The sequence below is a fragment of the Myotis daubentonii genome, chromosome 2, assembly GCF_963259705.1.
Source record: "Myotis daubentonii chromosome 2, mMyoDau2.1, whole genome shotgun sequence".
Lineage (NCBI taxonomy): Eukaryota > Metazoa > Chordata > Mammalia > Chiroptera > Vespertilionidae > Myotis > Myotis daubentonii.
In genome coordinates this window covers 178,271,432-178,298,602 of record NC_081841.1, presented here as the reverse complement: position 1 = coordinate 178,298,602, position 27,171 = coordinate 178,271,432, and the positions used below count along the sequence as shown (strand labels likewise).

The 27,171-nt window shown below is 43.4% G+C and overlaps 1 protein-coding gene across 3 annotated transcripts in view; it reads left to right on the top strand.

The window, feature by feature from the left end:
- ABCC4 (ATP binding cassette subfamily C member 4) overlaps positions 1–27,171 on the top strand; it is a 237,282-nt gene that overhangs the window by 89,699 nt on the left and 120,412 nt on the right. For 2 of the 3 annotated variants that reach the window (XM_059684966.1, XM_059684968.1), the window contains 8 exons: positions 5,833–5,927; positions 6,142–6,228; positions 10,656–10,752; positions 14,317–14,526; positions 15,717–15,857; positions 16,276–16,313; positions 16,736–16,830; positions 18,621–18,767. In XM_059684966.1, coding sequence (XP_059540949.1) covers positions 5,833–5,927; positions 6,142–6,228; positions 10,656–10,752; positions 14,317–14,526; positions 15,717–15,857; positions 16,276–16,313; positions 16,736–16,830; positions 18,621–18,767 — 910 coding nt within the window. The remainder of the gene's footprint in view (positions 1–5,832; positions 5,928–6,141; positions 6,229–10,655; positions 10,753–14,316; positions 14,527–15,716; positions 15,858–16,275; positions 16,314–16,735; positions 16,831–18,620; positions 18,768–27,171) is intronic. The other variant, XM_059684967.1, reaches the window with a different exon arrangement.

The following is a 27,171-nucleotide window of genomic DNA, read 5'->3' as shown; positions in this document are numbered from 1 at the left end:
TCACATGTGTACACACAGGAATATGAGTATTTAAGACTATTTAATATTTTACCTGTGTCTTTGATGTTCCCACCCTCATTTTATAGTTGGTAAAGCTGCGTCTTAGAGAGATGAAACAGCTCGCCTAACCATTTGCAGCGCAGGTTCAGGTCCCTTTCTGCATGACCAGGTTCTGTGCTTTCCCACAGTGCCTCGCTGCCTCTTCATTGGGAAAGCACGTAAGGAAGAACTAGTTTAGAATTGGGTGGTTGATGAAGGTGGAATGTGGGATGTGGAATAAACAGATCTCGGGCATTTTCTCTTGACCTCAGTCAAGTTCAACTCCTGATGCCCAGACTCTTAGGTCAGTATCTGGCTCTTTATTTGCAGGACCTTGCCTTTCTGGTCATAGGTTGGGTCCGTGGTCGGCAAACTGGGGCTCATGAGCCACATGCAGCTCTTTGGCCCCTTGAGTGTGGCTCTTTCACAAAATACCACATGCGGGCGAGCGTACAGTGTGATTGAAACCTCGTGGCTCATGCGCAGAAGTCAGTTTTCGGCCTGGGCGAGTCTATTTTGAAGAAGTACTGTTGATATTTGGCTCTGTTGACTAATGAGTTTACCGACCACTGGTTATGCCAGTGATGGCGAACCTTTTGAGCTCGGCGTGTCAGCATTTTGAAAAACCCTAACTTAACTCTGGTGCCATGTCACATATAGAAATTTTTTGATATTTGCAACCATAGTAAAACAAAGATTTATATTTTTGATATTTATTTTATATAATTAAATGCCATTTAACAAAGAAAAATCAACCAAAAAAAATGAGTTCGAGTGTCATAGGTTCGCCATCACTGGGTTAGGCCATCTTTCTGCACCCTCCCCCCCAATGTTTGAGCATCTTTGGAGAAAAGCAGGTGTTGGGACAGTGGCTATTATTCAGCATTTTTTCTAGGGGCCCATGCCTTTGTTACAGCCACAGGGATGACTGGAGCAGCAATGGGGTAGTGTCCTGGGGCTCTGCCCACCCTCAGGGTGTCTGTGTGGCACACAGACTCCAGTGGGAAGGAGGCCCCTGCAGGGTTGGGCTGCACTGTGATCTTCTCTAAGTCAGGTGACGCACAAAGGTTAAGTGTTGACCTATGAACCAGGAGGTTACAGGTTCGCTTCCCGGTCAGGGCACATGCCCAGGTTGTGGGCTCATTTCTCAGTGTGGGGTGTGCAGGAGGCAGCTGATCAATCGTTCTTTCTCATCATTGATGTTTCTATCTCTCTCTCTCCCTTTCCTTTCCTCGCTGAAATCAATAATAGAAATATTTTTATTAAAGTATGAGTACAGAAGGGATACATGAGGCTAATGTAAATAAGGAGACTAAGTTTATTGGTACTTAGTCATTGAGCTGTTTTAGTGTTGCCTTCATTCCAAATATATTTTTCTGTAACCACTGGGGGCAGCATGTAGCGAAAGGAAGAGCAAAAGTCTATGAATTGAGATGAGCTTGGTTCAGATTTCAGCTGTTCCATTTAACAGCTGACAGTCCTCAGACCAATTACGCACCTCACTTCGTCTCAGTTTCCTTGTCTGTGAAATGGGGCTTAATACAGTTGCCCCTCATATCGGGGAGGGGGCGGGGGATTGGCTCCAGGACACCCCAGCTGATGTAAAACTCCACGATGCTCACGTCCCACCTGTATAAAATGGTGTGGAACACTGAGTACAGCTGGCCCTCCGCATCTGTGGATTCTCAGCCCCGTTTGAAAAATTCTGTTTCCCATCCAGGACTGGTTCCGTCTGCAGATAGGAAACCCACAGATATGGAGCCCCGACTGTCCTTACTGTGTGTGCAGCTTGTGAGGAGTAGAGATAGTCAATATACAGCATCCAGAACAGTGCTTGGCACCTAGACCTCACCATCCAGGAGCTGACTAATGGGGAGAGAAGCCATATACATGCATAGAAAATATGAAGCAGAAGTATAGACAATGTCTTAGGAACCCAGTAGAGAGCGAGATGACTTTCTCACGGGGGAAACGCAGGGATGGTTTCATGGAAGAGCATTTGAGCTGGGCCTGGGAAGATGGGAAGGGCAATTCCCGATGGAGGAGAGGCTATGAACAGAGGCTCAGTGGACCCATGGACGCCTGCTGTTTGACCTGGGCCCGCTCCCCAAGGCCAGGGCCTCGCTCTGGCCTCATAACCATCCCAGCAGTCTGCTCAGGATATTTCTCCTATAAGTTCCTACTGTCACTAAAAGGCACTGGATGTGTTTCTGATCCTATGGCATCAAATCACCGTAGCTGTTTTCTATTTATTTTTTCTGGTTTGCGTGTCTGATTTTCAGTGAAAATCACTGTAAATGAAATTGTTAAATTAATATAAGAAAACTTTCCTAACAGTAGGAGGAATCGTAATATACGGTCCACTACAGCTTTTCCCTCTAACCCAGGGTTTTTAACCTGTTTTCATCTCACGGCACACATGAAGTAATCGATACAATTCTGCGGCACACCAAGAAACATACTATGTTTTTTGCTGATCTGACAAAAAATAGGTGTAATTTTGATACGTGCACACTGGATAGCTATGTTATGTTGGCTGTTGTCATTTTCTTTTTCTTTTTTTGATGGGTTAAGGAAAAAGAGGTCGGTGCCCCTTACTAACTAGTCAGGTATTGAATATTTTAAAAATTCTTGTGGCACACCAGTTGAAAACCGCTGCCCTAACCAAATCCGACCATCATGGCTAGGAAATTTGTTTGACTCGGGTGTTCCTTCAAATCCTTTGAAATGTTTTTCCCATCTGAGGCTGGTCTATAAAATAGTTTGCAGAGTCAGCAAACACACTTGAAGTGCTTCTCCCAGACTCGGTGAGAGCCCACTTCTTATTTCCTAACTGTGGTAAATCAGAGAGTGGGTTTTAAGAGTGGGTTTTAAGTGCTCTTTCTAGAAAAAGGCTGCGATGGCTGTGCTGCATCCTGGTGGTATTCAGGAAAGCAGAACAATGTGAAATCAAGGCATAAAAACTAACAACACTTTGCAAGGGTTGTCAGCAGTGAAACAGGCCAAGTAAACTGTGGTGTGTGTGTTTTCCCAGGAGGCTGCGACCCTGTCTTAGAATGGCTCATTGTTTTTTTATGACAACCAAAGCAAGAGATGGTACTAACATTTTAGCTCAACAAAGAAATAATATGAAATGTTAACGAATGTTCATGATCGAGTCATCGCCCTCTTTCCTTTGATGCAGTGCAAGTGAGCGCTACGCATGCAGGTGTGTCTGGGGGCTGTCAGGACAGGGGTTATGATGCCGACGCCCTTTTTCTCTCCTTTTGGTGGTGTGCTTTGCATATTATGGTTCACATGGAATCAGAATGGGAACGAGTTCCCACTGTTGGTTTGATATGTGTCAGTTACCCATAGCAAAAAATTAATGCATGCATCTTTTTCCGTTTGTAGAGGCCGTTCATACACTTACTCTTGATTCTCACAGCATCCTTTTTTTTTTTTTTAAATATATTTTATTGATTTTTTACAGAGAGGAAGGGAGAGAGATAGAGAGCTAGAAACATCGATGAGAGAGAAACATCGATCAGCTGCCTCCTGCACATCTCCTACTGGGGATATGCCCGCAACCCAGGTACATGCCCTCGACCGGAATCGAACCTGGGACCTATCAGTCCGCAGGCCGACGCTCTATCCACTGAGCCAAACCGGTTTCGGCCTCACAGCATCCTTGAGTTTAGCAATTCTGGTTTCTGCAGCACATTTTGTGGGAGAGGACATGAGACTTAGGGAGAAAAAGGACTTGTTTATCGTGGAGATCCCAATGTGCCACTTGCTTACTCCCCCAGATTTTCCACAGTAGAGACAAAGGAACGAAGGCTGCATTGGCAGGAAGGTGCTGCTGTGCCCCAGGTCTGTGCTCGAGAGGTTTCGTAGAGAGCCAGTAAACTCCCCGCAACCTCTGCTTGTTGATGCCAGGTTCTGCCTAGTGATAATTATGGGTAATCTAATTAACATCTTCTAATAAAATGTGTAATTTAGACCTGATGGTTATCCTGTCATTTTGGGGATGTCCTTTTCACCCTTTTTTCCCCTAGGTCATGTGATTTGTCCATTTTTAAAATACTACTGAAATACAACTTTTGATAGATCCCCAGATTCTCAAATCAAAACTTCTTGTTTTTCTCAGCTTTGCATTTTTCCTGTTTTGCTTGGAACAAGTATCTACTTAGTCCAAATGTTCTGCTTACTGTCCCTGGAGCACACTTTGTTTTTTTTTTTTTTCTGCCTAGACTGCTCTTTCTGCTTTTATTTCTTGTACAGATCTTGTCTGTCACTCTCTCACTGTGCCTGAAATATCACTGTGAGGACATGGGTCAGGTGTCATCCTTTCTCTGAAAGTGGGAAGCTGAGACCGAGAGCAGCCTGAAGGCCAGTTAAGACACACTTGCTTCTTGATAAAATGAGTCCTGTGCCTCGGCAAGCCGCTGTGTGCTCCAGCTCTCACCTGTGCGTCTCCGGCACAGACGCCAGCGCTGGCACACTCAGCCGCAGCCTGTCATCACCAATGGGTATCGCAGCTTTCCCATAAGCAAAGTGTTGATTTTACCCCATAAACACGCTTTCCTGTTCTTCCCCTTTTTATGCCAAAAGCAGTGTACTCTTCCTCTTTTCTTCAATTCTTTATTTTGCAACATAGCCCCATTTCACCAGCATATCTTACAGGCTCTACCTTTGACATTTGTTCAGAAATTTGGCAATTTCTCTTCATTTTCACTCTTCCCACTTTGGTCCGTGCCACTGTCGTCTCTTACCTAGATTATTGCAATAGCCTCAACCTGCATCATGCCTTTTCCCTGCCCCTTTCCTGGCAGTCTGTTTCCCACAAAGAGGCAGGAGCGATTTTTAAAAAAACCTAATAAAGCCTTGGCTGGTGTGGCCCAGTTGGTTGAGCGTCAACCCATCCACCAAGAGGTGGCCAGTTTGATTCCCTGTCAGGGCACATGCCTGGGTTGTGGGTTTGATCCCGGGCTGGAGGCAGAAACGTCCATGTGAGAGTGAAACATCCATGGGCTGCCTCCTCCCTGGGATGCTTCTCTTTCTCTCCCTTTCCCTTTCTCTCGGGGGCGGGCGGGGGCGGGGCGGGGTGATGGGGCGGAGGAATAAAAATGTACTTTTAAAAAACCTAACACAAATCATGTCAGTCCTTTCTCATACTCCCTTCCCATTTCACTTGGAGTGAAATCATGCCCCCCCCCCCCCATTCTTTACTTCCTCTGCTCCTGGCCTCTTTGCCAGTCTCTGAACACCTTGCATGTGCATCTGCCCCGTGCCTTTGCACTCGCTCATTTCTCCGCATGGAATACATTTTGTGCAGATCTGTGCAGGCTCTGACAGGTATCTACCTACCCTCTGATCAGAGCCCTCCACTTTCCCTCCTTCACTCTGTCCCTCTCAGCAGAGCACCCTTTTTCTTCTTAGTACTTAGTACTTAGTACTTGCACTCATGTTAATTGTTGATGTCAGTTTCTCACTTTGGAAACGAGAGATTATTTTCTTCCCTGCGCTGAATTCATTGTGCCCTTACAATGTCTGACATATAGCCGATGCCCAACAAATATCTGTTAAAGTGGTTAAATGCATAAACACTGAAAAACTACAGGATGAAGGCAAACACAATGCCCTGAGAGGTTCAAGGTTACCGTTTAGTCACTTTGAAATATATCCATTGCCGTTGCTCAAATTCATGAATGAAGAACTAATGCTGAAAGTTTAGGATGACAGTGGGAGAACACATTTTAAGTCTTTCTCTCTCTCTCCCCCCCTCCCCCCCCCCCTCGCTTTTCTATGTAGGATTTCGAGCTTTTGGAGGACGGGGACCTAACTGTGATAGGAGATCGGGGAGCCACGCTCAGCGGAGGGCAGAAGGCCCGGGTTAGCCTCGCAAGGTAAATCCCGTTTTGGTGGTCGTTCTGCACGTGCCTCTTAGGCTGCTCCTGGGGGCGGCGACCGCGCAGACCCCTCGCTGTGTGTCGGTGCTTAGTGAAGCGCTTGTCCCGGACCGTTTCCTTGGCTTTGGAATGAACATCATCTGAATCATTGAGCCCTGTTGTGATTCAGAGATGAAGTGTCTCGCTGTCTGATATCTCTTTCGTTTTCTAGAGCCGTGTATTATGATGCAGACATCTACCTCCTGGACGATCCCCTCAGCGCCGTGGATGCAGAAGTCGGCAGGCACTTGTTCCAGCAGTGAGTTTCCTCATGTTTTATGTCATTTCTGCTTGCCAAGCACCCTGTGCCCCAGAAGATCCTGTGCGTCTGTTTTGATGTCCCCTTTCCCCTTCCCTCCTCTCCTAAGAAGGTGCATTTTAGAGAACTGTTGCACAAACACGTGGGGTCAGGATGTGAAAAGACAGAAGGTGCTTACCGTGTGTGGAGGCGAGTGGAGTACATGCTTTAGGGAGTTAAGAAATAAATGGCAAGTTGTCTGCCCCCTCCCCCTTGCCCCCACATACACTTGTGGTTTTTAATCACGATACTGTTGGTGGACCTGGACCCCAGAATTAGAAAGACGATGTACAGATTTTAAATCTAAGGTGGGACTCAGCGACCTGGTACTTGCTTGCCAGTTCTTTTGCTCCATCATTGTTTTGGGCATGTTAAAAGGCACATTTTCAGTACCAACACTGCTCTTCCACAGAGAGACCTTGTTGGCTTATGCATATTCTGTAGGTTGGAATACCCACAAATGTAGGGTTAAATTGAATTTGAAAGTAGGAATCTAGAATCTGGCTTAATTCCTGCCTGTCACTTTGTGTTTCTGGAATGTGTTTTCTTTGGCTTTGCTTAGCTGCTGAGGCACTGAGCTAGAGCAATCTGACTCTCTTTTTTGAATACCATAACCCAGTGGTTGGCAAACGGCAGCTCGCCAGCCACATGCGGCTCTTTGGCCCCTTGAGTGTGGCTTTTCCACAAAATACCACGTGTGGGCGCGTATGTACAGTGCGATTGAAACTTCGTGGTCCATGTGCAGAAGTCGGTATTTTGTGGAAGAGCCACACTCAAGGGGCCAAAGAGCCGCATGTGGCGCGCGAGCCGCAGTTTGATGGCCACTGCCATAACCTAATGGGTGCTGACTGATGCTTCCCGTGAACTTTAGGCTGGCCTTTTCGAAAGCATTGTGAACTTGCTTTTACTAAAGCAGCCTCCACATCTCCATCACCGTTACCTTGCCGCTGTTTACCCTCTTAAAGCCAAGGAGCCCTTTCAGTTGCACTTACTGAATCCCTACTGTGTGCACTGAGATAGAGGCTTTTACAAACGTTACTGCACAAAACATCTTTAGTTTACAAAGGAGTACATAAGCTAGAGAGGAGAAGGGCCCATACTGGATAGAAGAAAGGAGAACAAGAAGTTTAGATCTTGTTTTGGCCCCTAAGGAATTTGTCTCTACTTGCAGTTTGTCAAGACAAATGCATGGGGAAAAGTTTACCCTCATGACTTAAAGGGCTTTGATAAAGGATCACAAATGCTATAAGGAAGTAAAAGGGGGTAGCTTAGATTGGAAAACTCACTATGCACTGGCCTTGGTGGGAAGTCCCCTGTGGTCCTTCAGGCTGGGAGGGGTGCGTGGAGACTGAATCTAGGATTCAGTTCCTTTTGCTAAAAGGAACAGTAGAGTCAGAGATGTAGAGGTCTGAAGAAGCAGGGCCTGTGAAAGGAACAGCAGAGCAGCCATGTCCTCACTGGAGGGTGCAGCCTGTGCAGCAGAGGGAAAGCTATTTTTGGAAATACTCACCATAAGGCCCTGTATTAGTTTGTTAGGACTGTATGTGTTCAGGCTGCTGTAACAATACCATCGGCCGGGTAGCTTATAAAGGATAGAAATTTATTTGTCTAAGTGCTGGGGACTGGGGAGTCGAAGATCAAGGCAGATTTGTTGTCTGGTGACAGCCCACTGCTTGGTTCCGCACCTTGCTGTGTCCTCGAATGGTGGAAGGGGAAAGGCAGCTCTCTCTCCTCTCCTCTCTAAGGGCACTAATCCCATTCTTGAGGGCTCCACCCTCATGACCTAATCACCTCCCAAAGACCCCACCTCCAACACCATAACAGTAGGGATTAGGTTTCAATGTATGAATTTTGGAGGGCACAGACACTTGGCTGCTGTAGCAAAGAATCACAGGCTGGGGGGCTTGAACAACATAAACTGGTTTTCTCATCGTTCTGGAGGTCCAAGATCAAGGTGTTGGCAGGGTTGATTTCTTCTGAGGCCTCTCTCCTTGGCTTGTGGGTGGCCGTCTTCCTCTCTGTCCTTGTGTTCTTCCCTCTGTCCACCTGCACCCCCAAGGTCACTCTTCTCATGTCCTAACCTGCTCTTCTAAAGAAACCAGTCACACTGGATCAGGGCCCACCCTCACGTCCTCATCTTGACTTAATCACTACTTTATAGGTCCTATCACCAAATTCTTAGGTACAGGGGGTTAAGGCATCTGTGAGAAATTGGGGGTAGAGGTGGGGAAATGACACATTTCTTTCAAAACAGGCCCTAGTTAGTGAAGTAAAGAGTTTCGAGCAGAGTCAGCAGTGTGAGAGAGACAGTGTGAGACAGCTCTGGGCCTGGGCACGAGGAACTGGGATTTGAGGTCACCCGCTAAGCACGTGTTGCTGGGCCGGCCGGTCCCTTAACATTTGTACACCACAGTGTGTCTGTAACATGTGCTTAGTTACTGGAGTGGAGAAAAGTTCTCGAGATGGATGGCGGTGATGATTAAAACAGCAAATTTTATTTTATGTAAATTGATTTCAGAGAGGAAAGAAGAGGGAGAGAGAAACATCAATGTTGAGAGAGAATCATTGACCAGCTGCCTCCTGCATGTCCCATATTGGGCATTGAGCCTACAACGCAGGCAAGTGCCCTGACCGGGAATCGAACCCTGACTTCCTGGTTCGTAGGTCGGCGTTCAACCACGGAGCCACGCTGGCTGGGCGGGAGGAGGGTTTTAACTGTTAAGTGTCAGTGTGCTTATCACAAGAGCGCTCCTAAGCTCTGCAAACACAGGCATTTATAAAGTCCTCTCACACCTCTTGGGTTTAATGACTTTGGATATACTCTTGATAGAAGCAAGCTTGTTAAAATTGTTGTTTGCTAATCAGAACCACGTTCTTTAGGGAAACTTAGGGCAGGGAGCACGAATGCAATTTAGAAAATCACTCAGCAGCAGCTGCGGAATGCTCTCAATGAGTTAGAAAATTGGATTGAACAATACGCTATGAAAGATGGCGGTTGTGTTGAAGCTTAGTAATGTGAAGGGTTTTGTATGAAAAGTGAATGAATTACACTTCTACTTGCCACTAACAGTTTACTTCAGTCATGACTCTTTACCCAAGGTTATTAAGGTTTGTGAGGTTTACAACTATATGTGGTAAACATTAAGTGGATTCTGTCACATACAGAAGATTAGGGGGACCCTTAGGTTAAACGATATCAATCGAATCTGTTTGTAATCACGGCCCCTGTTGTGTATTAGAGAGTCCCATACACCAGACCCCCACCTCCTGCATCATGAGTTCCTCGGGTCTGTCCTAATCAGATCTCCCACACGGATGCCTGCTCAGTTCAGCTTTCCTGCTTCAGGCCTGAAATGGCAATCAAGGTTCTTTGCATTCCGTGTGCTTCCAAAACTCTTGCTCTGACCTAGTCCAGCAGGTTGAATTGTGGCCATGTTCCTGAGATTTGCTCAGTGTGTGACGCGGGCAACCAAAGTGTGTGCCCAGAGCCCTGCCTGTGGTCACTACTTGCTTACCCCCTACTTGCTTACCTGGTGGGGTTGTAGACCATTGTAGGATGCAGCTGGGTCTGAGTTCCAAGGGGTCGGCATTTAAATGTAGGAGCACTTTGAGGGGTTATTGTAAAAACAGCAACTCCAATGTTGAATACTGAGATGGCTCTTCATAAAAGAATAGACGTGTCCTTTGAGCCACAGGGTAATTTTCGCTGTGATTTGGGCCATTTGAGTCCTGTTCTTTCATTTTCATATTCGGCAGGTTTTCAGTCCTAGATGTGCCTCCCAGATGGGACTGGGAATATTGTAGGGACCCACCGAGGCTGCAACTAGCATTTATTTTTCTCTCTAATGTTATTTAGGAAGAAGTTTCTAACACTTGCACTCTGGCCAAGGTTACCGAGAATCTAAGACTGCTTTCATTTGCTTAATATGTACACCATAAATCATAAACACTCACCCAGGAAGCCATCTAAGAGAAATGTTCACGTTCTTATATGACACAGCTCCCTCCTTCTCCTAGCCCTACACAGGGAGAAAATAATGAGTATTTCAGTTCAGGTTTTGGACTCCTGGTATTGCTCAATTGTTTTTCAGCATGAAATACATAAATTGTTAATCTGAGTTTTAGGTGGGAAAAAAATAACAACAACATTTAGCATTAGCTACCTCCTGCACTGGACTGCTTTTTAGAATTTCTTTGTGGCGCTAGACTCAAGTTTGCTGCTGGTGAATTTGAGGACCCAGTTGGTTTCATTGATTTGTATTTGTATTTAAACCGCAGATCTTTGACTACTGTGTTGTCTTTGTCCCCTTATGTTTTCAGAATGTATGCTTTTCAATTTGGAGTACCCATTAATGTGTTTTTGCATACTGTACCTCTTGCATTTGTAGGTGTATTTGTCAAACCTTGCATGAGAAGATCACAATCTTAGTGACTCACCAGTTGCAGTACCTAAAAGCTGCAAGTCAGATTCTGATATTGAAAGATGTAAGTAATTTCTAGAAGTCTGAGAGCTTGCTAGCTCTCAGGCGTGTTGAAGGCAGGGCCTCCCAGTAGGTCACTGTCCTTATGGTTCTGGTAAACTCGCTCTTCCTCCTCACTTTTCCATCCCTTTCTTCTCAGAGCTTCTGTCCAGCCTTTGAGGATGAATCCCAAGACACGCAGAAATGTCACTATTATATCCTAAGCCATATTCCCCAGTCTAAAAATTGCTGCCTCTCTTACTGAATTGTAACTGTTTAGCCCGGCTGGTGTGGTTCAGAGGTTGAGCTTCGACCAGGGTCCCTGGTTCAATTCCTGCTCAGGGCACTAGGCCCAGGTTTGTGAGCTCTATCTCTCCCTCTCACTTCCTCTCTGAAATCAATAGAAAAGTAAAAAAAAAAAAAAAAAATTATAACTGTTTTAGGGTTATGATGCTATTTCATTTAGGCCGTTTTGTTTTCCTCTTCCACGATTTAAGTTGAAGTATGTTCTTTGGAAATCAGAGATATGAAGACATGTTTGTATCCATTTGATTGTTCTATGCAGATTCCCTAAAGAGTGTCTTCTATTAATGACAGAAGTGTGGTTGGGTAGTCGAGCCCCCCCTGGTTTGAGACACCCATGCTCCTGGTGTAGTTGGTTGCTAGTCTCACTGCACAGGATTTTCTGCATGCCCGATACATGTGGGAACCCATGCAGCTGTCACACAAGTAAGTCCCTGCCATCATGGGACTTCTGACCTTCTGGGAATAGATAAATGTGACGAAAGTGATAGTGGGTGGGTATGTCATGACTGCCTCCCCAAGGAAGGGTGTCTCAAGGGACCGGAGCGCCATGAAGGTGCTGACCAGGTAGTCACTAGGGGCAGGGCATCTGGGCAAGGGGTCCAGTGGCAGGCTGCTGAGGAAGGAACTGATCTAGGAGGAACAAGCAGAGAGGCCGGTGTGGCTGAGGCCAAGTGAGCAGGGAGGTGGGCTGAGTGAGTCCAGAGCAGAGGAGTGTGTGGGCTGAGGCTTGACTGTAAAAGATCCCTCTGATTTCACTGGAGAGGCACCAGCAGAAACGATGAGAAGTCTCAGTAAAGTTCAGAAGACGGAAGGATGCCCTTAGTCTAGTGTTGTATTAGTTTCTAGAGCCACCACAACGAAATATCACAAGCTGGGTAGCTTAAAACAAATTTAATCTCACTGTCCTGGAGGCTACAGTTCACAGTCAAGGTGCTGGCAGGGCCACAGTGTCACTGAAGGCTTGAGGTGGCGTGGGGTGGGTGGGGGGTGTCCTTCCTGCCTCTCCCAGCTTCTGGTGCTTTGCTGGCCATCCTTGGCGGTCCCTGGCTTGCAGACGCAGCACTTCAGTCTCTGCCTCCATTTTCATGCGGTGTTGTCCCTGTGTCTGTCTGAGTCTCTTCTCTTTCTCTTTATAAGGACATCAGTCATTTAGGGTCCACCCTACTCCAATACGACCTCACGTTCACTTGATTACATCTACAAAGACCCTATTTCCAAATGAGGTCACATACACAGGTATCATGTTTAGGACTTGAACGTATCTGTTGGGGGATGAATGGTGGCCCCCAAACAGCTAGCATGCTTGGTGGGGTGGTGAGAATTTTTAGGTCTTAGTGGTCAGCACATCACTCCTTGGCTTGCTGGTATTCGTGCCTCAGCACCTCCATTGTTAACCCTCGTCTGTTCTGTTCGAACAGGCCTTGGAATTTCTTTCCTAAGGACCAATATAAAAAGGCAGTTCCCTGTGTTGACTCTTCGCCACTCCTCCAGGGATAAGGAGCTCAGATTTCTCCAAGTTGAGAACCATTAAGTTCATGGGAAGAGGGGGTGAAACTACTATGGTACATAACCCCAGTGTTGGCAGTATTGTGAGTACAGAATCAGGGCAGGAGAATAGCCTGTTAAGCTAGTCCCCAGGTGTTTTGGGGGTACCCTTATTGCTTCCTTTGAGGACATCACCCCCGACATTAGTACTGTCTAAACGTGTGTCCACTGGTGAGCACCCTGGATGAGTTGGGTTCATCCTTACTGTTCACTTGGCCCCTCTCTCACACCAGAGGGGTTGCCTGCCCCCCCACCCCTCACCATCCCCTCTTGGAGTTGTCAGTGCTTAGCTGCTGAGTAAAATTGCTGTGTCTATACCATCAGCTGTTTCCCTGTGCATCTCACAGGTGCTAAGTAAAAAGTGGTAATTTCATTAAGTGAGGTGTATGCATGTTGCCTCGCAAGTGGAACAGGACACAGTACTATATCATGCATAATTTCCTAATTCTGCAGTATCAGATCGTTTCCCAAGGCTTCGCTGGGTTTTTCTTGGTGGCCCACCTTGGGGGGATGGAATGAGGGGGACACCAGGAGGGCTGGGCCTTTTTCCTTCTGATCTGCCTTAACCAGGGCTGACCTTTGATTTGTTTTGCATCCTGGGATTTTGCCCAGTATTTGTTTACTGCTGAGTAAGTCAGCTAAGTCTTACTCCACAGGGTGAGAAAATAGTGAAAACATCTGCATATTTTTTAAAAATATATTTTATTGATTTTTTACAGAGAGGAAGGGAGAGAGATAGAGAGTTAGAAACATCGATGAGAGAGAAACATCGATCAGCTGCCTCCTGCACACCTCCTACTGGGGATGTGCCTGCAACCGAGGTACATGCCCTTGACCAGAATAGAACCTGGGACCTTTCAGTCCGCAACATCTGCATATTTTTTATATAACTTTGTAAGGACAGGAAACTATATAATGAAGTGTCACAAGTGTTCAAAAATATTATTTGATTGGCTGTAACTTGAGCGGTTGACTGACTGGGGAAAGCCTAGTTGGCTGCTTGTGCTTGTTCCTCAGTTTTGTTTTCTCAGATTTGAGTGGATCGATCCTGGGGCAGGTTTTGGGTTCCTTGCATTGGCTATGGAGGCATTAGGGCCATCCCAGTGTAATGGACTGTGTGTTTAATTATTTTAACACATGGGATATTGCACTTCCTGAGTTTCGGGGGGCAGTTTTAGAGTAAAGACCATGAAGATGCAGCTCATGGGTTGTGTCCAAGGCTAGTCCCCACAGGTCTCGAGCCATCGGGGCACATGGCAGGCACTGTGACTTTGATGAGTGACTTTTACCTATGTAGGAGCACTTGTACATCAATTTTAAGTTGTTTTTTTCCTGGAATATCCTCCCTAAGTGACTGTGTTCTTTTCAGGTCTGCTTATTAGATGAGACTTATCTCAATTTCCATGTTGTCTAAAAAGATTTCTGATGTTCCCACCAACATCTATACTTTTGGCTTCCTTAAATGGCCATGGTAGTTATGTCAGTGATATCCACTTTTAACACACAATTCCCCATTTTCTTCATATCGCCTAGCACCTAACACAGGGTTTAGCAGAGAATGCTCAATCCCGCGTTGAATTAAACTAAATTTGTTAACCAGAATTCCAGACTGAACGATAATTTTCTTACAAAAATCATAATTTAAGACCAATGAACATTTCTTGAGTAGTTATTACATTGGATTATTATTATCAAATGTGCAAATAGATTTATCTCAAATTCTTTATTTTTATTTTAGGGTAAAATGGTGCAAAAGGGGACTTACACTGAGTTCCTGAAATCCGGGGTAGATTTTGGTTCCCTTTTAAAGAAGGAAAATGAGGAGGCTGAACAAGCTTCCATTTCAGGAAGCCCCACACTGAGGCATCGGACCTTCTCAGAATCTTCAGTTTGGTCTCAACAGTCATCTAGACCCTCGTTGAAAGATGGTGCCCCAGAGAGCCAAGCTGTGAGTATCTCATCATGCAACATGCTCTGGCTCTGTCTGCTCTTAGTGGCCTCATGGACCTGAGATTTGACAGTCTGTCCCATGCTTCTGTGTCTCTGGATCTATTGTATTCATCAGTTTATTTTGCTTATTAGATTCCACATGTGAGTGAGATCATGTGAATCTGTAATCTAAGTCCTCCAGACAGAATTGCAGAAATGCACTAGATCTTCCTTAAAAATATGCACTGTATTCTTCGATATGTGAACCCTACCATCCAAATCCAGGGCTTGGATGATTCAGTATTCGAATTAGTCTCTCACATTTGAAACTCAGGAATCACTCTTTACAACAAATTGATTCAGATCATACAGTCTCCCTTGTTATTCAAACTCTGATCACTCCATTTCGATGTTCTGACTCAGTTTACTGTATTTAGCCAATATTTTGAACTCCTCCTGTGTTTCATGTTTCCATTATTGAGTGACACTAATAGTGATACATTGCTTCCCTATCATCTATATATATAAAAACCTAAGTGACTGGCCAACCATCTGACCGTCCGACCAGTAGCTATGACATGCACTGACCACCAGGGGGCAGACTCTCAATGTAGGAGCTGCCGAGCTGCAGTGACTTGGCAGCTGCAGTTCTCGGGTGACGCACCTGGAACCAGAGTGGAGGGAGCCCAGTTCTGGGGTGTGTCACCCGAGAACCACCCTCTCGCAATCTGGGACCCCTCGGGGGGTGTCAGAGACCTGGTTTCAGTTCAGTTCCTGTAGGCCAGGCCGGGGGACCCCACCAGTACAAAAATCCATGCACCAGGCCTCTAGTTTTGTATATTGTTTTGGAACTTGCTTCTGCATTTATATGTGAATCCAGTATGTTGTGCATGTGCTGGAAATCACGGCACTAAGTAAAGACACACAACAATGATAACCTCATGCAAATGATACTTTCTTATTTCTAAAGATTCCAGGAAGTGGGATGGCTGGGTCCAAGGGCAAATGTGTGGCTAGATCTTTCCACATCATACACACATTTGCCCTCTCTGTAGGAGATACAACATTTCCCTGTAGGAGATGTACCATTTTACACTTCTACCAGTACATGTGATGTGCGTGTTTCCCCATGGCTTTGCCAATGGAGTGAACTTTGGAAATTTGGGCATCACTTAAAGTTTTGTCTCTCACTGCTTTTTTCGTTCCCAGGTTGAGAATGTACAGGTTGCAGTAACCGAGGAGAGCCGTTCGGAAGGAAAAATTGCTCTTAAGGCCTACAAGAATTACTTCATAGCCGGTGCTCACTGGTTCACCATCATTCTCCTCATTCTAGTCAACATTGTGGCTCAGGTACTTAGGGACATTCGTTTTTTTTTGTGTGCCCTCAGCTTGATATCTACAATAACATTTATATTTTTACGTATCTGTTCATACTACATTCCTGTATTTTGCAGTTCACTTGGATTTGCATTGAAACGTACTATTTGTGGGGATCGGAAAAAGTGATGCCTACTGGTGTCGCATGTCCATTACGAGGAACTTCTAGGGGGGAAAACGGGATGCCTTTTAAAGATTTAAAAATGTACTGTGCACTTACTTGACCTGTTGCTATCCGGGATGTGGGGTTTGGCACAACCGTGACCTGAGCTTGAAGGACCCTCCCCGTTTTCTGGGGCCTTTCCATTACTCATTTTAGTGAGTGACAGTTTTTGAGCTGAAAAGTCATGCTAGTGTTTGACCGTTGTGTGTGTTTGTTTCCCTGCCCTAGCTTTCCTATGTTCTTCAGGACTGGTGGCTGTCATACTGGTGAGTTATTTCTGGTCTGGTCGGAGGTGCTATAAAATCGAGGTGAAGCCTCCCTTCCCCGCAGAAGCAGCGGGGGTGGTGGGGTTTGCTCCCCCTCCTCCTCCTCGAGACCTCACTTAGTTTCCCTGAAGAAAAAGGAAGTTCTTGCTGGTGGACCATGACCCTCCCCCGGTCTCTCCTATGTCGGATCCTCAGCAGGGTCTTCACAGTCAATTCTGAGACCTCAAAGTCATGATTCAAATTGAATTTTTATAAGGTAGACAGGCACCCAAAGGACCCTGTGAGCTGGGAGTCATCTTCCAGCATAGAACATGTCTCCCAAGTTGAGGATAAGTGGGTTTTTTGTGTTTTTGATTTTGTTTGTTTTGGTATTTACCTAAATTCCATCTATGGTTTAATATTTTTCCTGCCTTGTTCCATAGGGCAAATCAACAGAGCGCTGGGAATGTCACTGTAAATGGACAAGGAAATGTAACTGAGGAGTTGTCTCTTAACTGGTACTTAGGGATTTATTCAGGTAAAGTGTCATCACTTGGTCTATTATATGAGAGTCTGAGGTGCTTACAATGAGCCTGTGTGAGGAACTAGGCTTCCGGGAGTAATTCAGTAATGTCTTAACAGATTAAGGGTCTGAGTCGCATTTACTCTGTGAATTAATTAGAATAATTATTTTTTAAAAAATCTACTAGAAGAAAGAGGTTCAGTGAAGACTCTTAATTTGCTCTGTACTGGATTTGGGAAGTTAAACCGGGATTGAGCATTCAGAAAATCAGCCACTGGAAATATGTGGCTATTGTCTATTCTAATAGGTTGCTTTAGCTAAATCTTATATTATTATATGGATGGGCAAGGGGATTAGAAACGGATCCCCACCCTCTGGTTCGGATTGTTCCAATACTGTTTGAATAAACCCTGGCTTTTGTTGAACTTGGATGCAATCCTCTGGCAGCAAGGCCCCCCAAATAAAAGCATTATTCCCTTGCAGGTATGCAAAGCTTCCCTCACCGTGCTGCTCATCTCATGGGCTTCACTAATTACTTAAGAGGGAAGCTAAGCAGGGAGAAACCCAGTGTCTGGGAATTAGGCTGCCTTCTCTTTCTTACCTCGAGATCACAATGTTATCGCCTTCCCAACTGTGGGAGTAATTTAACATCTGGCTTGACAGGCCAGCATTACCACCGCGCTCCATTTTCACAAGAGTGCTTAGAATATATGTAGCATTCCATACTTTTTAAAGAAACTCCTCATCTAAAATTTTAAGTATCCCCACAGGTATCACTCATGCATGCTTTCCTCAAAGCTAGAGTGAGTCATGTTTGTAAGAATCCACTCATTGAAAGGTGGTATTTATTTCTTTGATCACTCGCTAAGAAATCTAAATCCATTTGCTGTTTACCTTCCATATTGGTGGACAATGGATGACCTAAAGGAAGAGGGAAATGGTTCTGTCATATATTCATGTAGGATGATGGGCTACGGAAAATGCCTGTTGATGGAATTAAGAAATCTGACCAGCTTTCAGAGTTTGAACAAATGATGTGTTATCTGAAGGGGGAAAAAGTACTTAGTGGAATATTTATTGCAAAAGTTATCCTCACTTTATTTAGCATTGTGAGTTCCAGAGATGTTAGGAGAGCTATTTTAATGTGCATAGTAGGTATTCATTTATGTCATTAATAAAATATATAATTTAAATGATTATGTTCCTATAAAATGCTTTATTTATATAAAACACTTAGTGAGATTAGTTCCTCATTCAGGTTAATTATGTTAAAATATGATTTGTATTTTCTTGCAATTCAGTTATTTAAGAGGTTTTCTAATTGCAACTTAAGATGGTATTTTTATATTCTTTAAAGGCACTTGGGCATTTTTTACAAGGAAATGGTCAATTATTTCTCCTTTTTCCTGTTAATATCATATGCTGTTATCAAAACATACCACAATTTTAGAATATGGGACATGTTGTAAGTAGTAAGATTTGGAATATGGAGAAGGGAAGATCAACTACTTTTTATAATTGTCTTTCTTCTGAGTTTTTAATAGACCAGGTAATTGAATTAGGAAAGACTAGAATGAAACTGTAGTTTACACCTGATTTCCCCCCCCGTGTGGTTTCTATTTGAGAGAAAACTAAATTATTTTATATTCTTTATAAATGTATCTTGCAAATGCATTAAACTCTTAATAGAGCCCAGATCCTTTATGGAATAGAATACGTGATCTCTTTATAAGCTGCCTGCCACCCTTTAGCATTGTTGAAGGGAGTGCAGAGACCCTGTGCTGAGGGATGTTTCTTCGTTTCAGGTTTAACTGTGGCTACCGTCATTTTTGGCATAGCACGATCTCTGTGGGTATTCTACGTCCTAGTTAACTCTTCCCAGGCTTTACACAACAAAATGTTTGAGTCCATTTTGAAAGCTCCGGTACTGTTCTTTGATAGAAATCCAATAGGTAAGTCAGATACCAAGTTTATTGGTAAATATGTCTTATTAACACATTTAATGTCTGATTGCGTTTCAGTGTTTGAAAGTGGAGACAAAGCTTGGAATCAAATCACTCTGTGTGTTGATTCACTTTCTATAAAGAGCTTCACTGATTTCCTCCCAGAGAAAATCGGAATAGAGGGGCATACAAGCTTTTATTCCAGTTTGTGTGTGTGGAAAGATAAACGAATGTTCACTCTGCAGAATGACTAAGGAAGCCATTTGCTACGTGGCATATGAAACACCACACATTCAATGCAGATGTATTTAAATGTGGTTGACCAGCTGCCTAAACATTGGCTGGAGTACATAGTGTGAAGCTGGGCCACCCTTTAGGAAGGCCCTTCTCACAGGGAATCTCTCCGCATGAGACAGGCTGTGTGTTTCTTTCATTGCCCATCCATGTCTAAACCAGAGCTCTTGCACCAGCTCTGTGAGGTTTACCTAAAATGGTTATGAAAAGTTAATTAAAATGCAAGCTGGGTGAAATGCAAACATCCTATCCTCTTCAGTAAAAGCTATGAACTGTAGTTTTAAACTAGACTTCTGGTTACCTATTTGAGGCTTGGTCCTACCTGACAGGTGGGTTGCCGGGAGTAATTTTGTTGGTATGCGTGTACCTGGTGGTTTCTAAGCGGTGGATGCCTCCACTCAGAGGCCCTGACTTGTCTTGTTTCTGAGGGTAGCCTCTTGACGTGGGTTCCTATGAAGAGGTAGGTCATCAGCACACATCCCCACTCTGCCCAATTGGTTAGACTTGTGGGGAAGCCCAGGGCGGCTTTGCTTTTGCGGGTAGTGATGGACAGAACCTGTGGAGGCAGGGAGGCAGGGTGGAGGGAGCACAGGGTGGGTAGCCTTGGTCTGGCTATTTTTTAAAAAATATATATTTTATTGATTTTTTACAGAGAGGAAGGGAGAGGGATAGAGAGTCAGAAACATCGATGAGAAAGAAACATTGATCAGCTGCCTCCTGCACACTCCCCACCGGGGATGTGCCTGCAACCAAGGTACATGCCCTTGACCGGAATCGAACCCGGGATCCCTCAGTCTGCAGGCTGACGCTCTATCCACTGAGCCAAACCGGTCAGGGCTGGTCTGGCTATTAACTTGCCATGTTACCTGGGCCAGAGCACGGAGATATTATTGGGTCGGCGAATCTCAAAGCAGGAAGTTGTGGTTAAAAGTGTGGCCTCCAGAGCCTGCTGCCTGGTGTGAATTCCTAAGTAATAACCAGTTATAGTTGCATTGATATTTATGTCCTAGTTACTTAATTTCTCTGCCTGGTTTTCTCCTCTGTAAAGTGAGGATGCTGTTCACACCTTCCTTGCTCAGATATTGTGCAGATTAAATAGGTTGATAGAATCACAGTGCTCAGACCATGGCCGGTGCCTGGTGAGCCTCGGCACTTCCTCGCCTGTGAAGTGGAAATGACTGCCGTGGCCGCCCTCTCTGTTTCACAGGATGAAATAAGACTCTTCCGGAAAGTGCCTTGTGTAGATATTTAGTCAACACATGTTTAGTCCAGGCACTGTGCGAAGCACTGGGAATTGTAAACTGCAGAGGCACACACAATGGACAGCGTTATATAGCTGTGGTTAGCAAGTGATCGGAAGACTTAGGTAGTCTTACAGCCGTAAAGTCGCACCACTCTGCCGGTTAATGTGAAAGCTACAGTCATTAAGTTTGGAGCACCAAATGGGACTGCATTTCTGTCATCACTTCCTCTGAATGCTTGTGACCACCATTAACCGGACTCTTCCATTTGCAAGCCCTGTGGGTTTAGTTATTATTCACAGATTTGGGACCAAGTCTCAATCTACGAGGTTGCTCATCTCAGAGCGGCACCGGAGCACTTATCCTGCCTCCCCCTACTGTATCTATTGCAGGACTGATTCCGTCAAGAAAATAGAAGCCCCCATAACCGTGGTGACCACTGCCCCATAAGAACGCCAGAGATAGGCCTTGCTTGCCCAAAATGTTGAGGGCTCATGAGTTACTTGCTCTTTTAGTGGTAGACTAAAAGGTGCTTTTAATTAAAGAAATTTTTAATTTGGTGCAATGTTGTTCACACTCATTCATGGGTACTTCCATCCCAGATGTGTTGTCTCCCTTCTAGTATTTCCTCCCAGATCCCCTGCATTTTATTTTGTTCATCAGAGGGGGACACTTTGCAAGTATGCAGAGAACCAGGCCTCCAGGGCAGGGTCCTGAATCAGCCACCTGCTGCCCTGCCAGAATCCAAGTTCACCTTCTCTGACTTAAGGAGAAGGACAAGGGAGACCTGGAAGTGCAGCTTTCTTCTCAATAGCAAAGTTTCTCTGAAGGTTACCATTCCAGAGCTGATTTGTAAGAAGGTTCCATTGCTCCAAGCTGCATGACCATGTTGCTCTCCTCTTTAAATCCATAAGGTTGCACGAAGTTTCCTTGTTTAGTTGTGTATATAACATGATACTTTCTTGTCTACTGATATTTCATAACCTTATATATTAGCTATTTGGGTAAAATTTGAATCAACCAGTGTGAGGCCTTACAATGGCAAAAACTAGTTTTCTTCTTTTTACCTTCCTTGCTCTCAGCCATCTGTTTTTCATTCTCTACCCCTGAGATGTATTTTGGTAATGGTATTGTGTGTGTCTATTTAGGAGCCGCACATTTCCAACTGCCATAATGTTTTCTACTCATTTTGATTGCAACTCGAGTTGTCTAGTGTCTCTTGATGTGTCCCGTGCTGTTTGCCACTTTGCCTCTTCCTAGTCGACCTTTGTCCTCTGTCACCGTAGCTCTTTTCAGTGCTATGAGCTCTTAACATAAGGGTAACGCAATCCCAGGTCAGCAGTAAGTCCTTCAGAAGTTACAAGATAATTTCTGTTTTAAATTTAAGTCCTGTTTTCCTTGCACACGCAGAATTCATTTCATTTTTTTGCATCCGGCACTAGAGGGCAGCATGTGATCTACATTTTCTCCGGGATATAGTGTAAGCAGGGCACCTTACTGCAAAACCTGGTTGTTTTTCTTTGAAAGCTTTCTTGGAAATTCCATTTTTATAGCTTGGGTCTTTGTAGTTTGTAGCGTTGATATGAGATTTTAAAAGCATTGTCGTGATTTATTATATTTGACACATTAAACTCTTGGGTTTATAAAACATTATTCCCAGCATTGTCCCAGAATATCTAGTATTTCAAACCAGGTTACTTGGATTTTTTAAATTGACACCTTCTTTCCTAGTAACCGGGATAGGCAGCTGCTGACATATTGACTGGATGAATTTTAGTTGGGAAAGGGTAGAATATGGTCATTTGTATGACCTGAGTCAAACCTGAGTTCAGGGAGACATATGAACCAGTTTCTTCACTTTTCTTCCACGCCATCAGCCAGCAGAAACATTTTATTCTTATCAAGGCTCTTGAATTTCTCCCTTTGTTTTGGAGACAAGATGAGTGGATGGTTGTCTTGTTTTTTTCATGCCCAACTGTGGTGACATAACACTTGGCCGAGAGGGTTGACTATAATGAATTCCAGACAAATATTTGTTTATTTGCTTTCAACGTGTTAATTTGGCTTTAAGAAACTGAGCTCCTGGTGTCAGTAGATGATGTTTGTTTATTCTCTCATTTTGGGCTGTGGCCACTATGTTCATGTCACATGACTGAATTTTGTACAGTGGTGTGTGCGCGTGTGCGTGCGCATGTTTGCTAACTTATGCATTCAGTGTAGAAAAAAGTGCAAATTCATATTATTTTGCTCTTTACCAATCAAGTTAAGTTAGGGCTAAAACACTATAGAGAGAAAAGTAAACGTGCTACTGTCTTTTGCCATTTTTACTCTTCCGGTGGAAGGTACTTGGCCCCATTGAGGTGCATGGGAAATGAATGTTTGCATTAGAGTTAAGCGAGACGTTTTCTTGTACGCTCCCTAATCAACCTGCCTGAGTGGAAAGTGAGGCTCGGTGGGTGATTTCACAATCTGAGATCCCTGGGTTAGGATGTGCGTTGTGTAGGAGTTGAGGGTTTGGAGGAATGGGTTTGAGCCATCGTCCTGGTCCTTCTACCTGGAAATGGACTCCTTTGCACCCACTGTAACTTGCTAAATAAATACCTTGCGGAGAAGTGCAAAGTGAAGCGGCACTGTGAGCTTTTTGTCCTGTCAGAGAACCTGTCTTGCTTTGCTATTCATAAAATCAATCCTCAACATCCCTCTGCCTTGCCAGAAAGGGAGAGTCGTCAGTAGAGAAGAAAGGTAATTGTAAGGATACCTATCTGTCTGTTCAGTTCAAATGACCACTGGGGTTAGTGCTAAATGCATATTTTTAACAAGTATAATATTTCAGCACTGTCAAAATTACCTTGACGATAATAGACCTGTTAAATTATAGCTCTGTAAGTTAGGAGGTGAGATGGCTTTGCTTAGCACACATTAATCTATGCCTGTTCACACAAGTGATTCTGCTGAGCAGGGAGCATGTTAGAACAAGAAATACTGGTCCTAAAATCTCTGATTTATGGTAGGTGTTGTTTTGACAGAGCATCATTCAGACGATTTACAAGGCAAGGCTTCGTGTTAAAATATTTCACCAGTGTCATCATTCGTCACCGACATAAATATTCAGTAGTGATGCTTGGAAATTGGTAATATGCCCATTCATGCCAAATCACTCGCTATGTTTCCTTTCAAGTGAGATCTGTTTGTGGATATGGTTAAAAGAAACTACGATTTTTCTTCCTTGAGAGCAGATAAGCTGTAAGAAATTGAGAATAAGAATAACAACCCCCCTGACAGCTTTCATGTAACTCATCTTGCCCAGGTTGCTTTTAGTTCTGGCTGAAGTCCTCCTGGCTTTTTGTTTTCTTCTTCCTTTTCTTGCTTGGTGCACATTGTAAAGAACATATTTATAAGTACATTAGTTAAACAGGCTTTTTGTGTTCAAAGGAAGAAGTTAGTCATCATCAGAAAAGCTTTGTTGCAAAACAAAAACACACATTTCCCCTTTCATTTTTCCTTGTTAATAATAACAAATGCAAGTGACTGTAAAGGGAGTAACACAAAAGATTGCATCAATCACAGTGATTCTCAATAGCCACATAAATATTATTTTTTCAGGTTTGAATGAAACAGCTAATAGTTTGAAGTAGGTGTGGTAATTAAATCCTGTCGGGCTGTCACATATTAAGAATAATGTTTTTCACATAACAATGGTTATATGTACTTAAACTCTTATCAGGGTGATATTAAGTCATATTTTATGGGAGTTGCTCATTTACTGCTAATGGTATCATAAAAGCCTTTGTTACGAGTTTAAATAGTTACATAATTACATATATTTGCTTAATATTGTTATTTTGTCAGTAATCTCTATAAAGGTGATTATTATGCCCTTGACCACGGCTGGTAAATATTGCACCATTTTGGTGTATATTTTTAATCTACTAGAATGTTCTGATTACTCCTTATTCATGTTTTTTTTCTCTCCATGGTAATCATACATGAAACTACTGACAACTTAGTAGCAGAAAAAGCACTGTGTTTGTGATTGTCCAGTAAAATATTACAAAGATAAGATTTGGGAAGCCTGTGTCTTCTTCAAGGTTGTTTTGTAGTCATGTAATCTCTGGATAATGTAACGATGGTATTTGACTTGCCTTTTTTTTTTTTTTTTCTTTTTCAAATCATGAATATATTAAGTGGAACATATACATCTCTCATAAGTTCACTCACTACACTACTCTAATATTTGTGGCTATGATGTTAATGCCCCCAAACTCCTAGGTTTTTAATGGTTTGATGTCCTAGAGCTTAGAGCTAGGCAGTCTTTGGTACTCAAGACTTCCTTGGTGTATCCCATTTTCTGATATTAATATGCCCAATAATTTGGTGTTATATGGGATATGTGATGTATGGTATTTTATAAATTGGATAATTTATAAGGTTTACAAATCATTTAATTTATAGTGATTCAAAACTGTCACTTAAAAGCCTCTCCTCCCTCCCTCCTTCCCTTATTACTTCAACATTTTAGCTTTTTGTGATAGAAAATGCATCAGTCTTTTTGTGGCATAGTTCATTGCTTTTGTACAACCATTTCCAGAGAAATTAGAATAGCTTTTTGGGCCAGTTCCCACATGAATAAATATTGAGAAGTATATTACTGAGAACCTAGTATGTATAAAGCATAGTCTCCTGACACTAAGTGGGAATCGATGCGGATTTGTTGGATTGAAATTCCGTACAGTTTTGCTGTAATGTCAAGTGCTTCCCCTAAAATATATGTGTGCTTTTTTGTTGTTGTTAATGTGCCTTATTTATTTATTTACACTTTGTTAATTCTCGACCGAGGATATTTTTTCCATTGCTTTTGAGAGAGCGTGAAAGGGAGGGGGAGAGACAGAGAGAGAAACATCGATGTGAGAGAGACACAGTGATTGGTTACCTCCCGCACGTGCGCCAGCTGGGATCAAGCCTGCGAGCCTGCAACCGAGGTATGTGCCCTTGACAGGAATCAGTCTGCGGGTCAGTGCTCTAACCACTGAGAAAAATTGGCTAGAGCTATTTATATATTTATTTTATATTAGAAGATTCTGAAGAGAAACCAACAAGTAGTTATCTGAGACAGATGCACAGGCAGCGAGTGACCCTTGGGTGCCTGTCTGATGCACATCCCTTAGCTTGGTTCTTGTTCTGCACACACCCCTGTATTTTCTCCTTGAGGTGTATTTCCTGTAAGCAGCTCTCATAAAAGAGACAACTGGTGAAATCAATCACTTTCAATTCACCGAAAGAGCATTTGTTGAGTTTAATTTTTGAATTCTTCACCCAGATAGCTCCCATTTCCGGCTCTAGAGTTCAAGCTCGTGCCCTTCCACAGCAAACAGCTGTTGATTATTGGCATTTGTTACTTCGTTTTATGAATCTGTTTTGATTTACTCTTCTCATCGGTTGGTTCATCTTGGTTGTCATTGAGAGTAAGATTTGATGTTGAAGCTTTCTTACAAGACCAAGGGGCAAACTTTTATTTTCATTTTAAAATTGAAATCTTCATCTTCATCTTATCGTTTCTTCCCCGGCCACTTTATTTTGAACATTATTATTTGTTTTGCCATGAGGAAATTGGGAAAAATCCAAATATTTATAACATCGAGCCTGACGTTTCACTTCACAAAGTTTTGGTGGTGTTTTTAATCACATCTTTATAGTACTTGTCAAAATTACAGTTAAATTATAATTTAGGTAATTATGTGTTGAATGCCTGTCTCTCCTCTTAGCCTTGGGCTCTTTATTAAGTGTATCTATTGTGTTACTACGAAAGCCGCTGGGCCCCGGATTGGGCACGTTGTAGCTGATTAGTAAGTATTTGCAGGCCGGATAGAAGAAGGGATGGTTTCAGGAGTGTACTTGCACCTCTCCATGCCCCACCCATAGAGAGCAATGGAACTTTACAGTGTTGAAATAGAATTAGAGTCTTTATCTTATCCTTTGTTTTTTATATTAAATTGAACTCTCCCCTATAATTTATTTTCAAATGTAGAATTTCTAATAGGTTATTTATGTTGTTTCTGTTATGTGATGGCATGAAGAGAAAACCGTATATATTGGTTCATGGAACTATACTATTCAAGTTCTGTTGTCTGCCAATCAAGGAAATGAAACCATCAGACACCTGATACATTTCTTTGGGGATTAGTTGTGCATTGAAGATGAATGTCCGCAGTTATGTGGGTTAGATATTTGGTACTTTGTAGTTTTACCTGATAAAAACTGCATGCCCTTAAGAAGTAAAAGGAGGACTACCTCCATTTAAAAACACCAGCAGGCTTTTAAAAACTGTTATTGGTGCCCTAACCGGTTTAGCTCAGTGGATAGAGCGTCGGCCTGTGGACTGAAAGGTCCCAGGTTCGATTCTGGTCAAGGGCATGTACCTTGGTTGCGGGCACATCCCCAATAGGGGGTGTGCAGGAGGCAGCTGATCGATGTTTCTCTCTCATCAATGTTTCTTTCTAACTCTCTATCTCTCTCCCTTCCTCTCTGTAAAAAATCAATAAAATATATTTAAAACAACAACAACAACAACAACAAAAAACTGTTATTGGATAGGGAGTTGAGAGGTAGGTCCATAGGTTGCAATGTCCCAGTTCTGCTAGAAACCTAGATTTAGCTGTTTTTAGAAACCTAGAAATAGCTGTTCCAGTCCCTTATTTCTCTTGCCTCAAGTTTCTGACAGGTAAAAAGGGGATTTTTTTCATGCATCAAGTATTGATTGGTTATCTACTAGTTATCAGTTGTGGTCCCAAGCATTGGGGCAAAAAGTCCCTGTCTTGGAGACATTTCCACACTTAAAAAATTGCAGACAATGGATGGTTTCTCTCTCTCTCTCTTTTTTT